Source organism: Poeciliopsis prolifica, unplaced genomic scaffold, assembly GCF_027474105.1.
Source record: "Poeciliopsis prolifica strain line A6 unplaced genomic scaffold, Auburn_PproV2 SCAFFOLD022, whole genome shotgun sequence".
Classification (NCBI taxonomy): domain Eukaryota; kingdom Metazoa; phylum Chordata; class Actinopteri; order Cyprinodontiformes; family Poeciliidae; genus Poeciliopsis; species Poeciliopsis prolifica.
In genome coordinates this window covers 7,398,131-7,420,533 of record NW_026562397.1, presented here as the reverse complement: position 1 = coordinate 7,420,533, position 22,403 = coordinate 7,398,131, and the positions used below count along the sequence as shown (strand labels likewise).

The following is a 22,403-nucleotide window of genomic DNA, read 5'->3' as shown; positions in this document are numbered from 1 at the left end:
TTTCAGCCTTTGTACAAAAACATATATCATCCAGCTAATAATAAAACCAAACAGTCGTTCCTGCAGTTGATCCTGCAACTTTGAGACTTTGCTCCATTTACTTTTATCTCCATTTTTCCTATCAGATTATAGCCGTCTTAAATGTGTTTGGAGTAAGAAGCTCGTATGATGTTTTTATTTGCTCACTTTCATAATGGGTATGAGTGATGTTTATTCAACATTATTTGATTTCTTGCAGCAGAAGTAAAGGCGTGGGATGCTGTGTGGTTGTTTATGATAATAATAGACTTGCTGAAGGTGTGGGCTGAGAAAGTACTCGGATCACTCTCCGTGTTGCGGAATTCACACTTTCTACTGTAATTTTATAGTTGACGGTAAATGCCTTTAATTATCTGTTGTAAAACCTTTCCTCAGAGGTGGCCAGAAAAAAAAAAGAGCTCCAAGTGGTTTTATGCTACTATTTAATCTTCAGTGAAGATTAGAGAAGTCATCCTTTGGTGCAAAGCAGCAGTGTACGTTTTTTTTTTTAATCACTCCCACAGATGCAAGAAATTCATAAGCAGAACGAAGGAGGAAATGATTCTGTTCTCTCTCTCCATTTATTTTCCTCGTCCCAAAATCTTTTTCCTCTCTCACCCGAATCGCTCATATAAAACATTTTTATTTCCTGTGGCTTCCTTCCTCTCACGTCTTGCTTTTATTTTTCACCTCCATCCCGTTTTTGCCGGCATGCTTTATCGATTCACGTCAGCTGTCGTTCTTCTAATTGCTGCGCTTTTCTTCTGTGAGATATGTTTGCGATGTGCGAAGCGCCGAGTCAGATGTTATTAAAGTGCCTATTTCTGGCACATAGAAGTGCAGATCTTCACACCTTCGCTGCACGCTGCACAACACTTTGCATTCGCTGCTTTTACGGTACACCATCGTATGTTTTCCATTTTGCCTAAACATGAAAGCGGAGTGCTGCTCAGTGGGTGGCATCGCATGTCATGGAAGCCACACTCTCCCTCTGGCAGCTATTTGAGTGTTTGAGCAAAGGGGTTCGTTCCTGTCAAATTTAGGAAGAAAACAGAGTGCAGAATTTGGAAATTATATCCCAAAACACAAGGCAAAGGTGTTGCATTTTGGGATATAATGTTGGTAGATTCTACAAACAGTCAGGAAGAAAATGGCAGATATATTTACAGAAAAAATCCGCTCCTGATCTACCTGCCTTACAGTACATTAACTCTTGTTTGCAAAACATTGGGGAAGTTCAACCCCAACCAAATTATCTGCCAGTACCATAGCAGTCGGATTTCAGTATTGTCTACTGTAGAGATTTTAATAGTTTAGACGAAAAACAAATATGCACACACATACAGTTGTGGAGGACAAAACTTTAAGGAATTCTAATTTAGTGTTTAAAGACGCTTGCGAAGGGAGACCGAGATTTCCAAATATCAAATTCAATTAAAGGTGTATCTATGTTCCACTTCCTGCTTCAAGAGTTTTACTAAAAAGGGAGTAAAATTGACTTTTTTGAGCTTTACGTCATGTGATTGTGATATTCTTTCATCAAAAACATACCTGGTGTGTTGCTTTGATTCTTTCGTGCCCGTTTGAGAAATCTCCCATGGCAACCATTCAACTGTGCAAAACGCTGGATGGGACCAAGCGCTGCCTTGGACGACAAAGCTCCTTCTGAGCTTCCACATTACGGAGAACAATCCCCCTGCCTCTCCACCACTCTGCTCCTTCCGACTAGCCAGTAGCAATTAGCCAACACCTGCTGGAACTGCGTGTCTGCTAAGCTCATGATAGGAGTTTCTTCTCAGTGCAATGTTGGTTAAAATTGTATTAAAGGGTTAATAAAGGAACAATGTTGTGATGATTTCCTGAAGGTGGAGAGTTAGGACTTTTTTAAAGAGACAGAGACGTTAAATTACAAAGTCAAATTTCTTTCAAGTCATATTTAATATACAGCATTTTTATAACAACTGAGCACAACATAGTTACTTGATTGATCTATAAAATGATGCTAGGTGGCTGGAAAACACAATACCACCCCTTTAATCTTGTTTGACACAACATCAGACTGAGTAGATTGCTTAGTTCTCTTTCTGTGAACTAAATATCAGTCTAGTAGAGTCTATACCCAGGTCAGTGACACAGACCGGGAGCTCTTTCTCTCAAGTTACGCTATGGATTACCCAGACAGCCTCCTTCCAATAGTCAGTTTGGGTTTAATATGAGTTTCACCTCTTCTAATGGATCTGGCGGTCAAAGGAAGGACACACGGCTCTCTTTTACTCAGAAGTGTGTGTGTGTGTGTGTGTGTGTGTGTGTGTGAGAGAGAGAGAGAGAAGTGTGCCGACTCGTCTGCTCACTCCCTGAATGTGAATTGCCTCTGATAAAGTTCTCTTCGCATTTTTATAGGCCTGGGTCGTCACTGTTTGTGTGAAGGTGTGTATTCTGTCTGGGGGTGCATTCGGAGCAGAAGACTTGGAGTCACAGGATGGTCACCTTTGTAGTAAAACCTGCTTTATAGGAAGCAGAAGGAGTCAACAACCTTCAGAGGCAGGGCTTTGGGTTTGAGGGGCCTTGAAATGAGACATCTGCCAAGGTGGGACAGACGTCAAGCCTGTCAGTACCTTTGACAGCTGTAGCCGTGGTTACCAGATGTTCTCAACACACCTGTCGGGACACTCCAATAATCATTGAGCTGGAAGCTGAGGCAGACAGTTTTACCTCATGTACATCTCTCTTTCCCTCTTTGAAGGCTGAAGTCACTGAAGCGTTTCTTGGAACTTTTAATGGACTTCTGTTCAACTTTCCAGTCCTCATTCATTTTTATGGCTTCACGTCTTGCCTTGGAAATCCTCATTCACTTCACAGAAACCATTTCTGTCCTTTTTACGCTGTCAGCGAGGCGGCATGCTGTGGGCCATTACATACCGCCTCTGGGACATGATGCATATTTGAATATGAATGAAGCTCGCGGGGGTTTATTTATTGAACGTTTTCAAGCTTTGTTGGTCACTAAAAGAGATGTGAGGTTCAGCGTAGCATTGCCTTCCCTACCTCCCTCTTGGAGGCCATCTGTGCTCAGCATGTTTGTTTTGGATTTTAAAATATTTTTTTTTCCCAGGAAGAATGAAACAATTTTTGGGATGCCTCTGTGAAATCTGTGTGTCCAAGGCTACACAAACAATCCAATCCGCCCCAAGCCTCTCATCACACAGGAAGCATAATATTGAATTCTGATTCCCAGCTTTACAGATCTCTTTTTCTTTTTTTCCTTCACAGGGTTCCTTAATTTAGACTAAGATACTGTTGAATTCTTATTCAGACAGTTTTCATTTACAGTTGTCATGGAAAAATTACAATAAGGTCACATCTGCTAGTCGTGTCATATGAAATGTCTGTGAACTCTCACCAAAAGAACTATTTGAGCTACTTGTACGAGGTCGGAAGGTTGTTTTCCACAGCTGCGTAAGGACCAGACCGTCTTGCCCTTTGTGTTCCCTTTCTTATCATTGTATGAAAACGTACATGTTGTCTCTGCCTGGCAGAGCTTAGGGAGCTTCGTGAGCTGGGTTAGCCTTGCATCCAGACCGGCTTGATTATTGATTGTCTTATGAGCTCTCTGTATTGTGCACAATGCATGAATAAACCTGATTGAGTGATTCTACCTGGACAGTGCTTGGTAATAGTTTTTTTCCACGACACAGTGTACAATTTTTTTGGCTCTTAGTCCTCCTAAACAATAAGCTGAAAGCTGGAAATTCAACAAAAAAACCAAGAACTATGTGGCTATTTCGTCAGGCTCATTAGTGTCCATCAAATTTTCTCTGTACTTTTTCGCTTTCAGTTCGTCTTTAACTTATCTAAAAAATTAAGTAGTATATTTTCTTTTGATGAACTGCTTGAATGTTTCTAATGAAAGCCCTTTATTCTCCTCTCAGACTCTTCCCATTTTTTTTGTCCTTTTTTCCTGATCTGTCAGAAAATAGTCTGCCAAAGAAAGTCTTCACTCCAGCGCAGCGTATGAAGGGCAGGAGGAAATTTCTTCTGACGCTGAAGAGAAAATGGTTTTCTGCATTTCTGCTGGCCTGGCAAAATGATGAATAGAAATGTCTTGAAAGCCTGGCTACTTCTGTTGAATTGTCTCATACAGATGCAGGTCCATGTTGACAAGACGAGCGTGTCTGGCAACATGATAGATTATGGAAAGAGAAAAGGTTACAGCAGAAAGTATTGTGTGTGTTTTGATTCTGCTTACAGGTTTTTTACGCGATTCAGGTGATGTCTTGAGTGTCTTGAATGAGGAAGCAGGTCTGTGTGGAGCTGGGACGCATATTAATGAGTAATAAACAATCAAAATAAAACAGTTAAATTCTGTGGCTGTGCTGATATTTTTAGCTGTGCACATAAAATAATATCTCCACCAGAGAGAAGTGAGACAATACCTCCATGGCAGCATAAAGCTCATTCTCCTCATGTGCAGATGGTTGATTATAAAGTGTTACTGCTCACTTTCTCTTCCTTTGACTGAACAGAGAAGATAAAAGTTTTGTTTTTGTGAAGAAAATGCTGGGCTGTCCTGGTTTGGACAGCATGTCTTTAAAAGATATGCTGTTGTGGTCTAAAAAGTCCCAGCAGTAAAATAAATTAAAAATAACATAAAAGGATTACCACAAGATGATGAAATATCACAGTGTGACTTGTACAGAAGAAGTCTGTGTTGTGATTTATGGCTAAATCTGAATGGGAGACTCTCCTTCCACTCTTTTATGTCAAAGTCGTGGCAACATTTTGGGTTCCTGGTTGCAAAAATGAAACCGTCATAAGAAAGACGAGAAGGATCTTTAGGTACTTTAAGAAAACATTGATGAAGGCCACTTAATGGATAAAAAATATATCATTTAGATGAGGTTTTTAAGCTTGTAGACACAAATATGTACTTGGGGTTCAATTCATAGCTTCCAGTTTGGGGCTAAGCTAAAAACATTTGAAATATCTTGTTTTAGTGTGAAGCTCATGTGCATCAGCCTTGGAGATGGGAACCAAACCCTGATTAGTCATTGATTCTTTTTTTTCCAATGTCTTTGGTTCAAAGCAATTAGGATTTGAATCTCAGAAAAGTTTATGATTCTGTCTACAGAAAATAAAATGTGGATTGTTTATCCTCGTGTTGCTCTTCTTTATCTGCATTTGGTGCACCGCCAGTGTTTCTATCAACATTCTTCATGTCTGCCATTTCAGAGTGAAGGCTTCCACATAAGCGCACATTCATTTTTCAATATCTTTTGCTGATTGTATCAGTAATTTGATGCAAAGCGTTTTTTTTTTCTCTGCTGCTCGACTATAATACCTGCCTCCTGACAGTCAGCTTTGCTCGCCCTGTTCATCACATTTCCTCTGACTCTACCCTCTCGTGCTCTACATTTCTTCACAGTGCTCTCGTGCCTTTTCCTAATCTACTGCCACGTTTTGTTCCCCTGTGTTTTTACCACTCTTGATCCCAGTCCTCATCTCTCTGTTTCAGTTCTCATCTCCATCCATCCATGCTCTCCCTCCCTCATCCACCTTTCATCATCTAATCTGGTATCAGATGTGCCGGTCTAGTTAGCCAGCAGGCTATGCGGTCAGATATTCAGGCCTTGACTTCACTTCTGTTTGAGACCTACATTGATCCTCTGTAAAATAGGTCAGAGGAATGTAGAGTGACACTTAGTTGTTGTTTTTTTAAGTTGTTGTTGTTGTTTTTTTTTTTACAAGACTCAAACGTTTCCAGTCATTAAACAAGTTTTAATGACAGACAAACCTTTGAGACACCCCCTTGGCCGTGGTGGCGCTGCACCAAGAGCCACTGAAGTTAAAGACACAAAACCTTTGAGCCCAACTTCATTCTATATGAAATGTAAACAGAAATGGAGTGATGTCAGATTTTTTTTTTTTAGTGGTTTCAGGATTTCCTTCTGTCTTTGGTAAAATACCACAAGCCATTACTCCTGCTACCTTTGATCATTTGTTTAGGTTCCATTTACCCATAAACCCCTGTGCTTTAGATACTTCGACCAAACGCAAATCTTGTTTTTTATGCAGACTAGAGTCTTTTTCACTTTTTTGGTCCACATCAAAGTTTGATTGTGGATTCATACTTCCCCAAACAACCCGGACTTTCTAGGCAAACGAACAAGAGTGGTTGGTGTGAATGCACCCTGAATCACTAGAAGGTTGAAGGTTTCAGAGTGTAGACTTGAGTCTGATTGAGAAGCTGTGGCATGACCCTAAATGAGGGAAGTTCAGGATCAAAACTCCAGTAAGAGTGGGCCAGTATTGCTCAACAGCAGTAAAGTTAATTAACAGACTAAAAACTATTGATGGTAGTTTGTGGCATTCATTAGCTTGAGAAGGCAATAACTTGTTTGTATAAGGTCAAGTATGATTACATGACCTTGTCCTTTAATAAATTGAGTAGAAAATTGCGTTTTAGATCTGAACTTCCACTCTGGAAGTAAGCAGTCATAGTTCTTGGTAATTGGGAAAATAAAACAAGACGCAAACAAGACTTCATTTCTGACCTCTGAACCCAGTTTGTTGAATGCAGTTTCCTGCTTGGTAGCAACAGCAGAAAAGTATGTCAACTCATTGTTCTTCAAATGGAGTCAGAAAAGCACAAGGAAAAGATCCGTGGGGATTTTAGGCTGAGCCTCACCATGGAAGGAGACTGACGGGACTGTAGGAAATGAAAAATTAGGCAAGATAGAGGGAGACTGATGGTGTGCACAGAAAAAATATCGCAAGTGCTGACAAGATATAATGAGAGGGTAGATAAATTGTTTGCATATGTAAGAAAAAGCAAAGTAGGCAGGGATATTTAAGTCCATGAAAGCAGAAAAAAGTGCAGAGGGAGGTCTAGATTGGAGACGAAGCTAAATGAGGACAGTGTTCAAGCTTGTAACTTTGGGATTATCTGCAGTTTTCTCTCAAATGACCTAAAATTGTTCTGCTCATTGCATGGAAACTGCATACTTCACTGCTTTTTCTCATCCCCTTTTGCTTTCTCTTTCCTCCAGGTGTTTGACTTCTCTCGGTGTGAAATATGAGCTCTATAAGTTTTGGATGATATAGATCAGAGGCTTGTTTGCAGTGTATTATCTCACATTCGTGCACTGTGACCTTGTGCTCTCAAAATGCAAAGGGGGTGTGTGAGAAAAGGTTCCCTCGGTGTTATCCTTGGCAAAAAAAATGGGCAGAGGTGAGGATACGGTTTCTCTAGCTCAGCTGTATCCCACAGCGTGAGCCTGTTGTGTGTGTGTGTGTGTGTGTGGGTGTGTGTGTGTGTGTGTGTGTGTGTGTGTGTGTGTGTGTGTGTGTGTGTGTGTGTGTGTGTGTGTGTGTGTGTGTGTGTGTGTGTGTGTTTGACTGGAATGATTATTTCTTTCTTTATCTCTGTTTATATGCTGCGGTGAGGCAGAAAGGACATCAAGGTTACTGCTGTTAAACCAGCTTTCTGCAGACTGTGCATACATTTGTATTTCTATGTTTTTTTACAAATACAAAAACAGCGTCTGTGTTCCCCTGAACAAAGATGCAGAAAAGTTAATGAGCTTCTAGGAATTCTGTCATTATTGTTTTTTGTCCTGGTTTCCATCCTAAATCTTCATAAAGGGCAATAAATGCTTCTACACTTGCAGATTTTTAATGATTCATTTTTTTAGGAAGTGAGGACATATTTCACGTTTTAAGTGTTAAGCAACTGGTGTTTTTCTACAAATCTGACTTGTGTTTGCATCACCTTAATGTTGACCAAGGAGAAAAATTCTCCAAATTGAAGAAAAGATTACATGTTTGTGTGTGCTACTTAATTCTAGTAAAACAGTGGCAACATTCACAAATGTTTGTGTTTTTGACATCTGATTTTGATTTCTACTCTCGTAACAATTATCTGACACAGTATTTCACCAAAACAGTGATAAATGTTTAGTATTTACTTCAGCAGGTCTTTCTTTTTTTTATCCTGAAACAAACTTCCAGAAAATGTGTTGCCTTTAATTAATTACTGGAATATTAATAATGTCTGGTATTTATGTACATCAAAATATTTGATGTACATTTGCTCTTTGATTTTGATTATTGCATTTGACAAAATGTAATGTTAATTTCGTGTTTCATAACTGTGTTCATTACTGTGCTTTGTTTTTATGGTGTAAAGCACTTTGAACTGCCTTGTTGCTGAAATGTGCTCTACAAGTAAACTTAAATTGACACACACAGGGAAAACATGCAACCACAACCACATAATGTGCTGAATCGTAGTTTGTCTTCGCAGTATGAGTCTGTGCAATATCGGAAAAGCAAAGGTCTCTAACTGGCGCCCGCAGCTGGAATTCAGCTTTAGAGGGTGATAAAGAGCATAGAAATTAGTGGTGATGTTGTTTAACGGTAGAAGGAAACAAAAGGAAGAAAAATGTGGACTGTCATAATCAAATTTGAACATTTTCATAAAATTTCTGCAGTGCTATAATTTCTGAGAGCTACATCCAAAGTTTAGCTTTGGCATCAGCATTGGCAGGGCTCAAAAATGTAAGAATTAGTTGGAAATGTTGACATAACAATATCGGCTCAGACTCATGTGGGAAACCGCAAATATTTGCAAATGTCTGAACTGTACCTCCTACTGTGCTTTTTTTTTTTTGTTGCTATTAAGCAACCTAATTTTTATCTGCAGCCATTTAATTTCTCCTCTGTGGTCTCACGTTTTCAGGCTGCTGCCGAGTTCGCCAAGACCCACCTGGCGGAGGCTCTGCGCCAGCAGCTACTGACCTACGAACGAGAGAGAGATCGAGACCGAGAAAAAGACAAGGACGAAAAAAAGGAGAAAGGAGGCTCCTCCTATCCGTCCATCCTGGAGCAGCAGATACTGACGTTAGACAGAGAAATGCTGGACAAGCTCTCTGCCAACTACAACGAAGCAGGTCTGAATCTGAGTTATACATTGGCTCATTAACACTCAGTGATTTAAATGTGTGCGAAAAGTACATTCACCTGGAGATGAGACGATAAAACTGAAGCAAATTAGGATGGATTCAAGCCATGTGTGCTGTTCGCGAAAGCAGATGCAATAAGAAAGAAATAACCAATCTTTTAGCGTCTCTCGTAATGCTGCATTTAAAGCAGTATGTGCTACTTTAGTGTTTCACTTGACAGGAGTTGAATAGTGACTGTCAGCAGCCTGGGGTCTAGCTTATTCAGCTGTTTGAATAAAAGTTGATCTTCACAAAGCTTGTAGTAATTATCTCTGAAGGGATGGATGTGTAGAAGGAGGAGAGAGAAAGAGAGAGAGACGTGTCAAATGGAGGGGTATATGTGTGGAGGCGAGCATTGTGCTGTTAAGTCTAATACAGTACCATGGAAAATGACCACATTACAGAAGTCAAAATAAAGTGAGAAGAATATTCGCGGCTTTCTCCAGTGTATTATAAGACTGGCAGGCTGCCAGTCTTTAGGATTCGACTGATTTAAGTTATTTATTTAAATTGTGTTTCACTGAATATTGTTGTGTTTGCCTTTTTAAGATTATAGTTGGTGTTTAAGTAATGTCTGTAATGTAATAACACAGAATCACCTTCCTGTCAATACACAGAAATACAGTGGGCCACTGGTGGGTGCCCCTGCCTCCCCCCGGAGGCACCGGGGTAACACCAATATTCTGGTGTTACCTCGGTGCCTCCGGGGGGAGGCAGGGGCACCCACCAGTGGGTGCCCCTGCCTCCCCCCGGAGGCACCGGGGTAACACCAATATTCTGGTGTTACCTCGGTGCCTCCGGGGGGAGGCAGGGGCACCCACTGGTGTTATGGGTAACACCAATATTCTGGTGTTACCCAGAATATTGGTTCTGTGTAACACCAGAACCGGCTCAGGCTTGTGTGGGAAACAGTGAATATTTGCAAATGTCCTGAGATGAAAAAAGATTAAATGCTCCAGAAGGAGCACGTCCGCTGGTTAATAACTTCTGTACATGCGTTGATTAATATAAACAGCAGAACTGAACGTTTAAAATCAGCTAAACTTGGAGCAAACTGGAATGTCTCTTAGGATATTAGCATGAAAAAAATGTGAACATTAACAGTTGGATGAACGGTAGTGTGTAGCTTATTGAAAACTGCTGATAAGTCAGTGAAAGGGGCCGCTTGTATGAAAGAGCCATTGAGCTTTCATATCCTCAAAATGAAGAGTCATATGATCCAATGAAGACAATTAAAACGTGCAAAGCCACAGCAGTCTGGAGATCGCTAGCATTACTGTTACTCCATTTTTCTCCAGTTGAAACTTCTTGGCAAAGACTCTCTGTCCTCTGTCCTTTTTTACATAGCATATAGGTCAAAATAATATATTCAAATGTTATTTTTAATGTTCTGATTGGTATATAAATCAAAATGCTTTGCTCCTCAAACTAGCATAGCAAGCAAGAAACTGAAAACAATTCTGAAAAGGAAAAGACTAAATGAACCATACAGCAACCCCACAGTGAAGGTCACTGCTGCTAAAAAAAACATAAGAACCGTGGGAACAGAAGGAAATTCAATGTGATTAATATAAAATATTACACATTTTCTTGTTATAAAAAGATTGGATTGGGAAGAAAAATAGTATTATCTGGTAAAGACGTCAAAATCTTTTCTGATAGTAAAATTATTCATCACAAAACTCCTGGCCATCTAAAATCAGAAGGTATGAAGCAGCATTTATGTTTTATGGATGTAATAATTATTGAATAGTGAATAAAAAAACATTCTAAAAGTTGTTAATTTACATATTAGGTAGCATTGTTTGTGGGTTTGCAAAGGGAGTTCCCTATTTTGTTTTCCCTTTCTGATGCACATTAATAGTGTTTCTCTTTCAGAGTCACGCCATCAGACTTACAACCCTCAATGAAGTCTCCTATGTCTGTTATCAAGGTTTTATGTTTCCTCTTTACTCTGATGGTCCTAAATAAAGTTTGTACGTCTGTTGCCTGATAACCAAAATAAAGAATATCATAGCAACAGGTTGTTCAGTGCATTGCGATGTACAAAGCAGAGTGTTGTCTTGTCCATGTCCTGACCACCAAAAACATTGATAAACTGACCTTTAAGTGGGGCTTGTTTTTTCTCTCTACCTTTGAGTCTATTTTCTCCAAAAATCATACGTATCTGACGATCGTTGGTACAATTTACACCAAGAGCGATTTTCCTCTTTGTGTTTTGATTCCAGTGTTCTCTGATTGCATAAAAACAGAATAAATTACTTTCTCCTTAGAGTGTTTGTTCAAACACTTCAGTGCTTCACACTTGAGCTTCTCTTTTTTTTCCGAGGCAGGAAATTATTCTATTTGTTCTCTGATCTGTGCATATGTTTGCTTCAGAGCTCGTCCTAAAGTGCACATCGTTTGATGGAGGTTTTATCACATTTTTAAAGAAAATCTTTGTATTTCTTCTTCGCTAAATGTTTTTAGCTCTTTTATGGCTTTCGTCATGATGGTATTGAAGGTGATGCATGAGAGGGAAGGAATAGAAAGGTTAAACATTTTTTTTAATCAGTTCGGACCTCGTCTCTTGACGGCAGCAACCAACTGGCAGACAAAATGGGAACGTTGCATCTGGCTTCACTTAACTAAATAACCTCCAGCAGGTTTTTATTAACCATGTAAAACAGGACAATTTGCTGCTCTCTGGAGCATACAGGTGTTTAACACAATGCCTGGAAGGACAAGTTGCTCCTGTTCATTAGTTTAAGAAACAGACAAATTAATTATTGCATTAACGTTGACCCACGTTTCCTTTATTACCACCGTTTCAGACAGCACCGTAACCATGAGATGAAGTCATTTAGGAGTGCAACACATTGATATAGGGTTGGGGCTACAGGTTGATTTTAGAAATTCAATTGCATTTTTTGTTTTTGAAGATTACTTTTGTCCTTACTAACGGGTGTCCATAGTTCAGAGTGATGTCAGCATTCCCAAGGCCCCCCATCTTGTTTGACATGCATGTTTTACATCTTCTATTTAATATGGACTTTGAATTCAGATGAAACACGAGTCAAACTTAAAATGTTTTCCTTTTATTTTAATTACTGGAATAAAGTCAGAATATTGCAAGAATACAGTCGTAGTAACACGAGAGTAAAGTTGTGTGCCAATAAAGTTGAGATTGATTCTGATTCTACATAAAGCAAAACCTTACTCTAAATTGGTGAAAGATTTATTTTTTTAACCTTTGAAAGTGAGTTGCAGTTTTTTAGGTCATCACTTCTTATTTTTCCAGCCCATTAGCAGAACATAAACGGAGCAGCCTGTCAGAGACGGTCAACTCCAAATAAATGGCCACAGTGAAAGCCTAACTGTTGAGGAGATGTTAATCTGGCTGGAGTGCTGAGGGTTTTCCTGTCCAAGCTAAGCTAATTATTGACATGAGTACTGGGTACACGGGGACCTTGGTGCCATTCTAATAGGGGAATTTTCAATGTATGCTGGGCATGGCTGAGCTAATTGGGGAAGGGTGTGCTCACAAAGCACCTCAGTCTATTATCTCTATCACCATGGGAACTAGATAAGGCTAATTAGCTGGACAGCAAAGCACCATGCTGCTTCAGCTGTAAGTCACTGCAGCAGGTTTAAGGATGCATACGATGATGAACCTAAAAGGAGCATCAATATTCAGCAAGTCAGCATCTCCGTCAGTCAGTGTGATTTTCCTCTTGGCTTCCTTGTCACTGTTTTATCTGTGCTTTTTTTTTTTTTCTTTTAATTTATCGCATTCTACTCACTTGAATCTAAGTTGAATAACATAATCATCACAGATTTCCTTCCTTTTTCTTTAAAGAAATGCCACTTAAGCAGCCGTCCTCTCTTCCTGGGCTCTGTAAGTAGGTTTTATCTGTATCCTCTGCTGTCTGTTATCTCATCTCGTCGCTTTCAGCTTCAGGTCAACTGACTCTCAGAATGTAGATTGTAACACAAGGAGCTAAATCTTAAAATGTCCCCATTTTACCACATTAGAACACCAATCTTTGATTTATTTTACAGGGATTTTATGTGATAGACAAAGATGATAAACAAAGATGTTCACTTCTTAAAGGGACAGTATTATGTAAAATCAATTTTGTTGAGTTTTACATCATGTTCTAATGTTATTCCCTTATCAAAAACATACCTGGAGTGTTACCTTAATTCTTTCATGCATGCAGCTCCTCCTCAGATTTCTGAGTTTTCACTTCAACTACTCGGTTACTTCAGACTAGCCAGCAGGAATTGGCAAACATTTGGTAAAACTGCCAATTATGAGCTTTTCCCTGAAATGCTGGTAAAAATGTTTTTAAACGGTTAATAGCGAAGCCATATTGTAATGACTTCTTGAAGCTTCAGAAAACGCTATAGTTTTTAAAGGTACAAAAGCCCTATTTCAAGGCGATAAATTATTAAGTTAAATTTCTTTTAAGTCATATATGATATATAAAACCTTTTTATCACAAAAAGATTACATAGTGACTTGATTGCTCTGTAAAATGGCACCATGTGCCTGGAAAATACATAATACCGCCCCTTTGAATTGTTGGAATATTTTCTTCCTCCTGCATTTAGTTCAGATCCTGGGTGTGACTGCTGCTGTTTGTTTTCATTCTCCCCATCTTTCTCTGTCTGGGTGGTCCAGCCCCATGTGTCGGGAACCCCGACTTTCATCTCTTGTTCTTTTCACCCCTCGCCCACTCTCCAGCTTTGCCTTCTGTCAGAGTGTGAGCACATGGCCAAACGGGCTCCTACTGGACTTTGGATCTAATACAGCAGCCCTCAGATTCTGAGCCTACACTCAGACTCTGCTTCGCTGGGAAGCTAAACAAAGAGAGGAAGGAGAAACAGAAGTATTTTGGTCTTGTGTAAGATGGAGGCGTTACTTGACCACCTCTTAACTTGTTCTTCCATTCTTTCATGTGCTCCATTAGTAGCTTGATTTTTCCGGCTTGTTTTCCAGTTTTATCTGACTCTGGTTATTATATTTGTTTCACATAGACAGGGGTCTTAAAACTCATGTATTTAAAATGATGGCCTTAAAATTTTGTTTTAAAAAAGTTTGCTTTAAATAAGTGAGCCACCGGTAAGCTAGATGATCTTACAATTAAACAGCCGGTGATTATTATTCTTCAGTTAAATGTTTCCTGGGCTTTCCCTAATCTTCAGGGTAAAACGATCCATCCCCGAATAGGTTTAACAAAATCCACACTGTGGTATTAATGCCATGTCAGTTTCTCAGCTTCACTTTGCCAAAATTGAAATCTCTCAGCAACAGTTTGATGGACAGGTTGGAAAATTTTGCAGACATATTTCCTACCCTGAGGACAAGTCTTACACGCTCCCGACTATGATCTTCTGGCATTTTCCCGAGCATGTAATATTTTCAGAGAAAATAAATTGCGATATTCTCATCCTCCTCTGTGTTTTCCCGTTTCTTCCTTCGCTGCAGGCACTACATGTCTGGTGGCTCTGCTGTCTGATAAGGAGTTGATAGTGGCTAACGTTGGAGACTCCCGGGGGGTTCTGTGCGATAAAGACGGCAATGCCATTCCTCTGTCACATGACCACAAACCTTACCAGCTCAAGGAACGCAAGAGGATCAAGAAGGCCGGTGAGAAAGCTTGAACATGACGGAGACGAGTTTATTTGCTGAAAATAAAAGGAAAATAGCATAAATATATAGTTATTCATGTCAAATACTGATCATGATCCAGGTAAATATTATTTCTGGTGTATGAAGGCATGTCTGGAAGCTTGTTACAGATTGTCAGATTGATTTGGTAAAGCTCAACAGCTCCATCTAATGTTTGAGTTGTGCACTGTAAAAACATCAGGCTCTGCTGCTAAATGATCCTGTGCAAACCTCACTCCAGAATAAATTCCCACCAACAAATTTATGAAGAAAGGGAAGTGCTGTTTCGAATACTACAGAAAGGTGAAACTGGGGGTCTTCCAATTTGGGCCTGTTAATTTTAGATGCGTCTCTGTTTCAACACACCTGAGTCAAATAATCAGGTCAGCAGGAGGACTCTGGAGAACTTGACTGCATACTGAGGAGATCATTCGGCTATTGATTCAGATTTTAACATTAATTATTAAAGTAATGAAGGTGAAAATAAAAAAAGATGGGCGGAACTTTAATATTCTAGCGTATAAACATAATAACATTTTACTTGTCTGTCCTAAAGAGGAATTTTATTATTAGAATAAGGGAATTTTGTATTCAGATGGGTATTTTCCGAATCTCTTGCTGTCAGGAATAAAGACGGTTATATGACCAAGTTTGAAAATATCCATCTTATGTGCTTATTTTTAGAGCAGCTCCCTTTTTTCAGATCCCAAAGCTATAGATGAGGTCCAGCCGTTTTACCAGGACATGACATGAACTGAAACATATCCAACGCAAACACTTCTGACAGTCAAAGCAGGTATTATGTTTGTACTTAAAGAGGAACGATCAAGAGTCAGCGTGCAGCTTCAGAAATTACAGCTAGAAACCAGAGATCCGGTCTGAAATCTTGATGTGGATGAACTCTGACCTGAACCTTCAGAGCAATATAAAGACACTTACAAAGTCAGCCTTCTGTCACCTGAAGATCATTTCCAGGATTAGAGAACCAATCTACCAACAAGATCTTTGTGCTCCTCTTCTTCACTTTTCTCTCAATCACCCCGACACTCTAAACTGTACAGTTTTTTTTTTTTTTTTGCTGGGTCCTCCGCAGGTGGTTTCATCAGCTTCAACGGTTCGTGGCGCGTCCAGGGCATCCTCGCCATGTCCCGCTCTCTGGGCGACTACCCGCTGAAAAACCTCAATGTGATCGTCCCCGACCCCGACATCATGTCTTTTGACCTCAACAAGCTGCAGCCGGAGTTCATGATCCTGGCCTCGGACGGCCTGTGGGACACCTTCAGCAACGAGGAGGCGGTCCGCTTCATCAGGGAGCGACTGGACGAGCCGCACTTTGGAGCCAAGAGCATCGTCCTGCAGTCCTTCTACCGCGGCTGCCCCGACAACATCACCGTCATGGTGGTCAAGTTTAAAGGCAAGACGGGTGAAAAAAAGTAAGGAATTAAGCGAAGGGCATCAGTTGGGAGGCAACTGAGTGAGAACTATTTGCCACAGATATTTACAGCACTTTGCTCTTCAAACCTCACATCAGCATCCCCCATCATCTTTTTTTTTTTTAATCACAGCCTGGTTGATTTTAGGGTAGGCATTATCTATCGTACGCTGATATGAGCAGGGTTGCTGTTTCGCGAATTAATAGATTATGTTTCGTATAGCTGAGAATTTTGAGATGGATTTGTTTTTTTTTAAAAGAGAATTTTTAAGAAGAAATTCCAGCAGATTTCTCTTAGTGTTAAACAAAAACACGAAAGTCTTTTTTGTCATGCTTCTTCAGACCGATTTTCTAGAGTGGCGATGGCAGCGTGTTGGAGTAGCCATTTCAGATTTTTCTCTTTTTATCACGTCTTTTTATAATGGTTTTGGTTGAGGCACTTCGTGTTTGGACAAATATTCTTTTTTATTTTGGATGCTGTGCAGCTGGGAGGATTTCTGCTCCATTTTACTTTTGAACAGTTTTGATGCGTAACTGAGGCAACTAGGTGCTGCTTTAACAACTGGAAGCCGCTGATTAGCATCTTAGAGTTTCAATTCCCTGAGGAGTTGAAAAAGGAGACTTCAGGCAGAGAGAGAAGGGGGAAGTTCAAACCATCTCTTCCCTCAATCTTATTAGGCAAAGATCATATCCCCTACTCCAACATGTCTCTGCCTGCCTTTCTAATCATGCTGCAATGCTTGCTCGCAACTAATTGCGTCATAAAAGACATGTTACTGTAGAATATAATTTCTCCTGTCTGGAAATTGAGCTGTTCGTTGTCATAGAGTTGTCAGACTCTCATACAGCAACAAACTTCAGTCAGAGGCCTCGTCAGATTTGTTGCAAGACTGACTGCTACCGGAGATCCTGCCTGCCCACAGCATCACGATCCACCACAGCTCTTTGGAGATACTTGCATAGGGCTTCACAATTTATAGCAAACATACCACCATTGCAATATGAATGTGTACAATATTCACATCGCAAAGGAGTGTTTGGAACGCAGTAATTGTTGACTGATACATTATTCAGTGTTATAAATGTTCACATCGGAGGCTAATGATGTTACCTGAATGCTAGCGCTCACAGTGATGGAAGCACAGATGAGAAATCTTTTGCGTGAAATCGTTTACGCATCAAAATTAGGTATATATGGCAATTGATATTTGTCATCGCAGTATTTATCAACACTCTCACCAGTGCAAGATGTTCTAATATAGTGCAAATCTAACAAAAAGATGAACTCCCAAAAACGGACAAAAATCATATTTGTAATATTCCCATAAAGAAGTAAGATCAGGTCAGGTTAATTGTCAACAAGATGGGAAAACTGCAGTGTAACTTGAGGTCTTATGAGCTTATAAGCTGAGCTTATAAGCTTGAGGTCATCTGTTGAAATCTCACGTATTTTTTCATAAATATATCAGAGGATTGGAAAAAATTGCAATGTAAGTTTTTTCCAATATTGTGCAGCCCTTTACTTGAATGATATGAGTTACAACATTTGATCTCCCTTTAGGGAAGTTAAAGTGTTTTCAATGGAATTGACAGGTTAGTGCCAGGTTTCTGATGGATTTTCTTGTTCGCATCTTTTAACACTGATATTGATCAACTCTGCTGCTTCAGCACAGCTCAGATCTGCGTGAGGAATAACAACCACAGCATGTCAGAGAGGAACAAAAGGTCTCTGAGTCAGTCGTCCTTCGTACACAGTGAATTAGAAATGTAGTACTTCTCATTACTGCTGACTGCTAATTATTTGTCCAGACAGATTTCCCTTGTTTTCTGAGTCACATATATTTAAATAAAGCCAGACATTTGTAAATTTGATCATTCTAAATATATCTGACCAGATAACTTCATCAATGTTAAGACATGGATAGGAGATGGACATGATGGTTAATTTTCACATCATATTTTTGTTACATCTACAGTAAATAGCGATTATGCTGTGAGAGGTTATTGCTATGGGATGTTTTTGGGATACAATTTCACTTTTTACTAAGAAAAAGATTCAAATTTTAAGCAAGTTAAAATGATATAAATTTTTGGATAATAAGATGTGTTGCTGTTGCCTTATTATTATGTTCTGCTGCCAAAAGCGCTCGTCTCATTGTTTCATGGTTTCTGAGCAGGCGATCGCGCTGCACACGCGGCTCGACCTTGTTGTCATATCTTGTAAATCCAAACTTGGAGCATTGAACGTCTCTGGGAGACGCAAAGTTGTAAGATGAATGTACATACTGTCAATGTGTTAATATCACCCACAAACACTGTTTACTACGCAGATTTAAAAAAAAAACATATGAAAGTTCATGTGTTTTCCTTAATAATAACAATGATAATAATGTATCTAACAGAATGTCTGTGGCATTTGTACTTGTTTTTCTTGATTTTAATTAACGGTAAAAACAAAAACACACACAATGTTAATTTACACTGTAAATCATAATGGTGAAATTAAAGCAATGATTGTCATTTTATCAAGTTTTTTTAAACGAAGATCATTTATAGTTCAAATTACAAACATGATTAGTCCTAGGAAAGTGTTGTGAATAACTACCCCGAAAAACTATAAACTGTAATGTACATTATATCTTGGAAAAGGAATGGAAGCTCCAATAAAATAACAAAAATATAAATATGATGATTTCGAGTCTGTGTGCATTTTTTACAAGTCTAAACTGAAGGTGCTAGACGTTTCATTTTGCTAACTTGCAAAAATACTGTAAGACTTCACATTGAAGCACAATACTTAATTTTTGCGGTTTTTAATCTCTTTTCAAACTATCGAGAGATTGAATGATTGCACTGCTTATACTACAGGGTTTTTTTTTAACCGTAAAAGGCATGGCGCCTTTATTTCTTTGTGCTCTATTGAAATGAAAAGCAGACATGCATTAATGTGGTGGGGGTGTAAGTCTGACTGCTGCTAATTAAACTGCTTTAAAAACAAAGCACAGCAATGTAATATTTTAAAAATTAAAAGAAAATACAATCGTTATAAAATCTAAAAATGTAATGAAGCACAGGCTGATGAAAGTTGTTGCAAATTAAATTGAGACTTTGTTTTCCTTTGAATAGCAAAAGCACTTTGAACTTTTTCATATTTTGTAACATTACAACCGCAGTTCTCCATGTATTTTGGGGGGATTTTTATTTGACGTGTGCTCTGATACCCCTAAATAAAATTTTCTGCCACTAACCAGATGACCCTGAACTCACCTGGTCAGTAGACTGAGTCCTCCTCAGTTGGATGAAGGCCTCAGAGGATTGTTGGAGAACATTAGCGGACAAACAGCATCAAGAAGTCCAAGGAACACAGCAAACAAATCAGAGGTAAAGTTGTGGAGATGTTTAAAGCAGAGATAGGTTAAACAACAATATCCTCAGCTTTGAATATCTACCTAAACCCAACTGAGAGCCTTAAGCAACACTTGAACATTAACAGTGAAATACTCGGTGTACAATCTGATTCTGCCTCAGCTGATTCACAAAGAAACATGGGTGAAAAGTAGCGATGGATCCTAAACGTTGTAATGGCTGTAAAACATCATTCTACAGAACATTGACTGACTGAGAGCGTCCAAAACACAAACACGCATGACCTTTCTTAGAAACCATGTGCCATTTTTCATCCAAGTCACAATGATGCCCTTCTTTATGTTTATACTTCACATGAAATTTCACTAAAACAAACTTGTGTTTGTCGTTATAATGAGACAAAATGTGACAAGGTGCTAAAAGGTATGAAAGACAGCAGGTGTCTGGATTTTTAGCAAAATACATACTGGCTAAAAAGCCTCGCGTCACAGATGCTTCCTAACATAAATATGCCTCTTCGTATCATTCATAAGTACTGAAGTTCATTCATACATTCGTTGGATTTCTCAATAATTGAATCTCCGCCATAAAAGTCTCGGGAGAATTCTATAAGATCCACTTCCACAAACATACAGCCATTGCCAGATTCATCTCTCGGTTAGTGCGACCAAAATATAAATGATGTAAGTACTTTGGGAGCAATGCAATCTTCTCCTTGTTTCAAGCACCAACTTCCTGTGTGTTCTGGCGCTTGATGACCTGGGACAGGTGCTGGCTGGAGCGCCGCATGCCGTCCCGCTTAGCTGCTTCGTCACGTCTGGTAAAAATAGCTTTACCGAAAGCAACGCAGTTGCATCCCAACAGAGGGGAGGGATCACCTGGTCCTCATAAGAGACTGGACCTCACTCACTGAGTGTGCAGACAGCGGAGCTATACATTTAAACCACGTGCTTCGGACATGGGCACCCACGGATCCAAGCCAAAGAAACAAGTGCAGGTCCTCCTGCTGGGCCTGGATGGCTCGGGGAAGACCACCCTGCTCTACAAGCTCAAGTACAACGAGAGCGTCGCCACGGTTCCGACCGTGGGATTCAACGTGGAGATGCTGGAGACGGACAGGGGCAGCCCGGGACTGACGGTGTGGGACGTCGGGGGCCAGAGGAAGATGAGGCCCCACTGGAAACATCACTTCCTGGACACAGCTGGGCTGGTGTTTGTGGTGGACAGCCGGGACGGGAAGCGGCTGGACGAGGCCCGCAAGGAACTGCACCGGGTAATTGGGACCAGTGAGCATTTCTCTGCTCACTTTTGGCATTTAACACCTAATTATTTCACTAATGTGTGAATACATTGAAATTATTTAGTAGGTTATTAGCGCTGGGGATTTTTAACCATTCATTTATTGTTTATGCAACAAGTTTTGACTCTTAACACCTAAAATGAGAAAATATTAGTTTTTGAATGTGAAATCCTATATTTGAGATGAAGCACTGAATCCTTTTCTAAACCATGTTAAAGCACAGAGATGAATCAGTCTCATAATCAATCAGAAATTAGTTTGAAGGGTGACTTTTTATTTTATTTACTAATGCGTTCAATGAAGTCACAAATAAAGAAGTAAGATTTTACATATTTTTCAGGATTTAAAATCCATTGAGGATTACATCTACAATGACCGGCCTTTAAATAATCAGTACGGAAAAGAATAGTGATTTATTAATTAAATTAATTTCTATTTACTAATTATTTAAATAATTACTAATAAGCATTAATATGTTTTCTGAAACAATTAGTTCTCTCACATTAGTCCCGCTCTCTGATGAAAGGACAGCCATGCATCTGTGGAGGAAAAAAGAAAAATCCAAAACAAACATTATTGAAGAACACAACATAAAATGAGACAAATGTGATAAGACCGTCACTCTTTGGCTCTTTGTGTTACTCTCTCTAAATTTCTAAAAGCTCCTTAACAGCTAGAGCTTTCAGGGGCGGAGTCATTTATTTAAACTTTGTATTTCACGTCATGATGGTGCGCTCTCCTTTACATTTTAGATCTTGAGGAGCCACAGTCTAAAAGGAGTTCCCCTGGTGATTCTGGCCAACAAACAGGACCTTCCAGGAGCTCTGAGCCCAGAAACTCTCTGCCAGAAACTGGACCTGAGGAGAGTGTGCGAAGGCAGAGCATGGTTCATCCAGCCCTGCTCAGCCACCGTGGGAGTGGGTCTCGAAGAAGGTTTCAGAAGGATGCTCTATCTCATGAAAAACCCACTGAGACAGACTCAAGAGGACATTAAGGTGAAGATAAGGTCCAAAGGATTTAGTTTCACAGTAATCAAAGAAGCTATGGTCTGCGGCGGCTGATGGTTTTTATGCCTTTTTTTGTTTTTTTTATAACAAAATGATTTAGGTTTCTAATTGCTTTACTGTGCGTGTCGTGTGGAAATGGTGATGGACTTTAGGACCAACATCTCATTGTGGTGCAGCCACAATGTCTTCAGCTGTGGAATATAAAACAAGAATTTTGTGGATTATCTGATTTGAGGAAAAACTGTGATTAAAAACATCAGTTGTTGTTTACGCCGAGGAAATGCTTTGTTTGTAACCCAACTTTTGTATAGCAGCTACATCGATCAATAAAGATTAAAGTACATACGTTTGCAGATTTTTTTATTGAGTTGGTGGTTAGATTTAGCACAATATATAATTTAGTGTTAATGTGTCCTTATGATGTCAGTAGATTGTAAAATTTTGTCCAAAGATTTGGACAAATTCCATGTAACTTTCACTTTTGAGCAACTAAAACAAATGTACTTTTTAATTTTATTCCAATTTGATTGGATGTTTAAATGTAATTTTATATATTTATGTATTAATGGATATGACTGCGTGGGCATTGCCTGAGTGAGTAAGGTGTGGCGCTCCCACCACCCAG

General features: G+C 39.5%; 2 protein-coding genes across 2 annotated transcripts in view; both read left to right on the top strand.

Moving 5' to 3' along the window:
* The window catches only part of ppm1lb (protein phosphatase, Mg2+/Mn2+ dependent, 1Lb), a 46,061-nt gene extending 26,616 nt beyond the window's left edge, over positions 1-19,445 (top strand). The window contains exons 2-5 of the mRNA XM_055045310.1: positions 8,756-8,966; positions 14,491-14,652; positions 15,767-16,106; positions 19,357-19,445. Of these exons, the coding sequence (XP_054901285.1) occupies positions 8,756-8,966; positions 14,491-14,652; positions 15,767-16,106; positions 19,357-19,360 (717 nt within the window). The 3' untranslated portion in view covers positions 19,361-19,445. The remainder of the gene's footprint in view (positions 1-8,755; positions 8,967-14,490; positions 14,653-15,766; positions 16,107-19,356) is intronic.
* Positions 19,446-20,274: 829 nt separating this feature from the next.
* Positions 20,275-22,088, top strand: LOC129369738 (ADP-ribosylation factor-like protein 14). Its single transcript, XM_055045311.1, has 2 exons — positions 20,275-20,744; positions 21,524-22,088. Exons 1-2 carry the CDS (start codon positions 20,430-20,432, stop codon positions 21,830-21,832), a joined length of 624 nt encoding a protein of 207 aa, XP_054901286.1. The 5' UTR covers positions 20,275-20,429; the 3' UTR covers positions 21,833-22,088.
* Positions 22,089-22,403: the final 315 nt, after the last annotated feature.

Bases quoted from the DNA above. Each gene is read 5' to 3' on its own strand.
- LOC129369738 (XM_055045311.1), top strand. From the start codon at position 20,430: ATGGGCACCCACGGATCCAAGCCAAAGAAACAAGTGCAGGTCCTCCTG. The intron at 20,745-21,523 runs GTAATTGGGACC...TTTACATTTTAG, and splicing joins CCCGCAAGGAACTGCACCGG to ATCTTGAGGAGCCACAGTCT.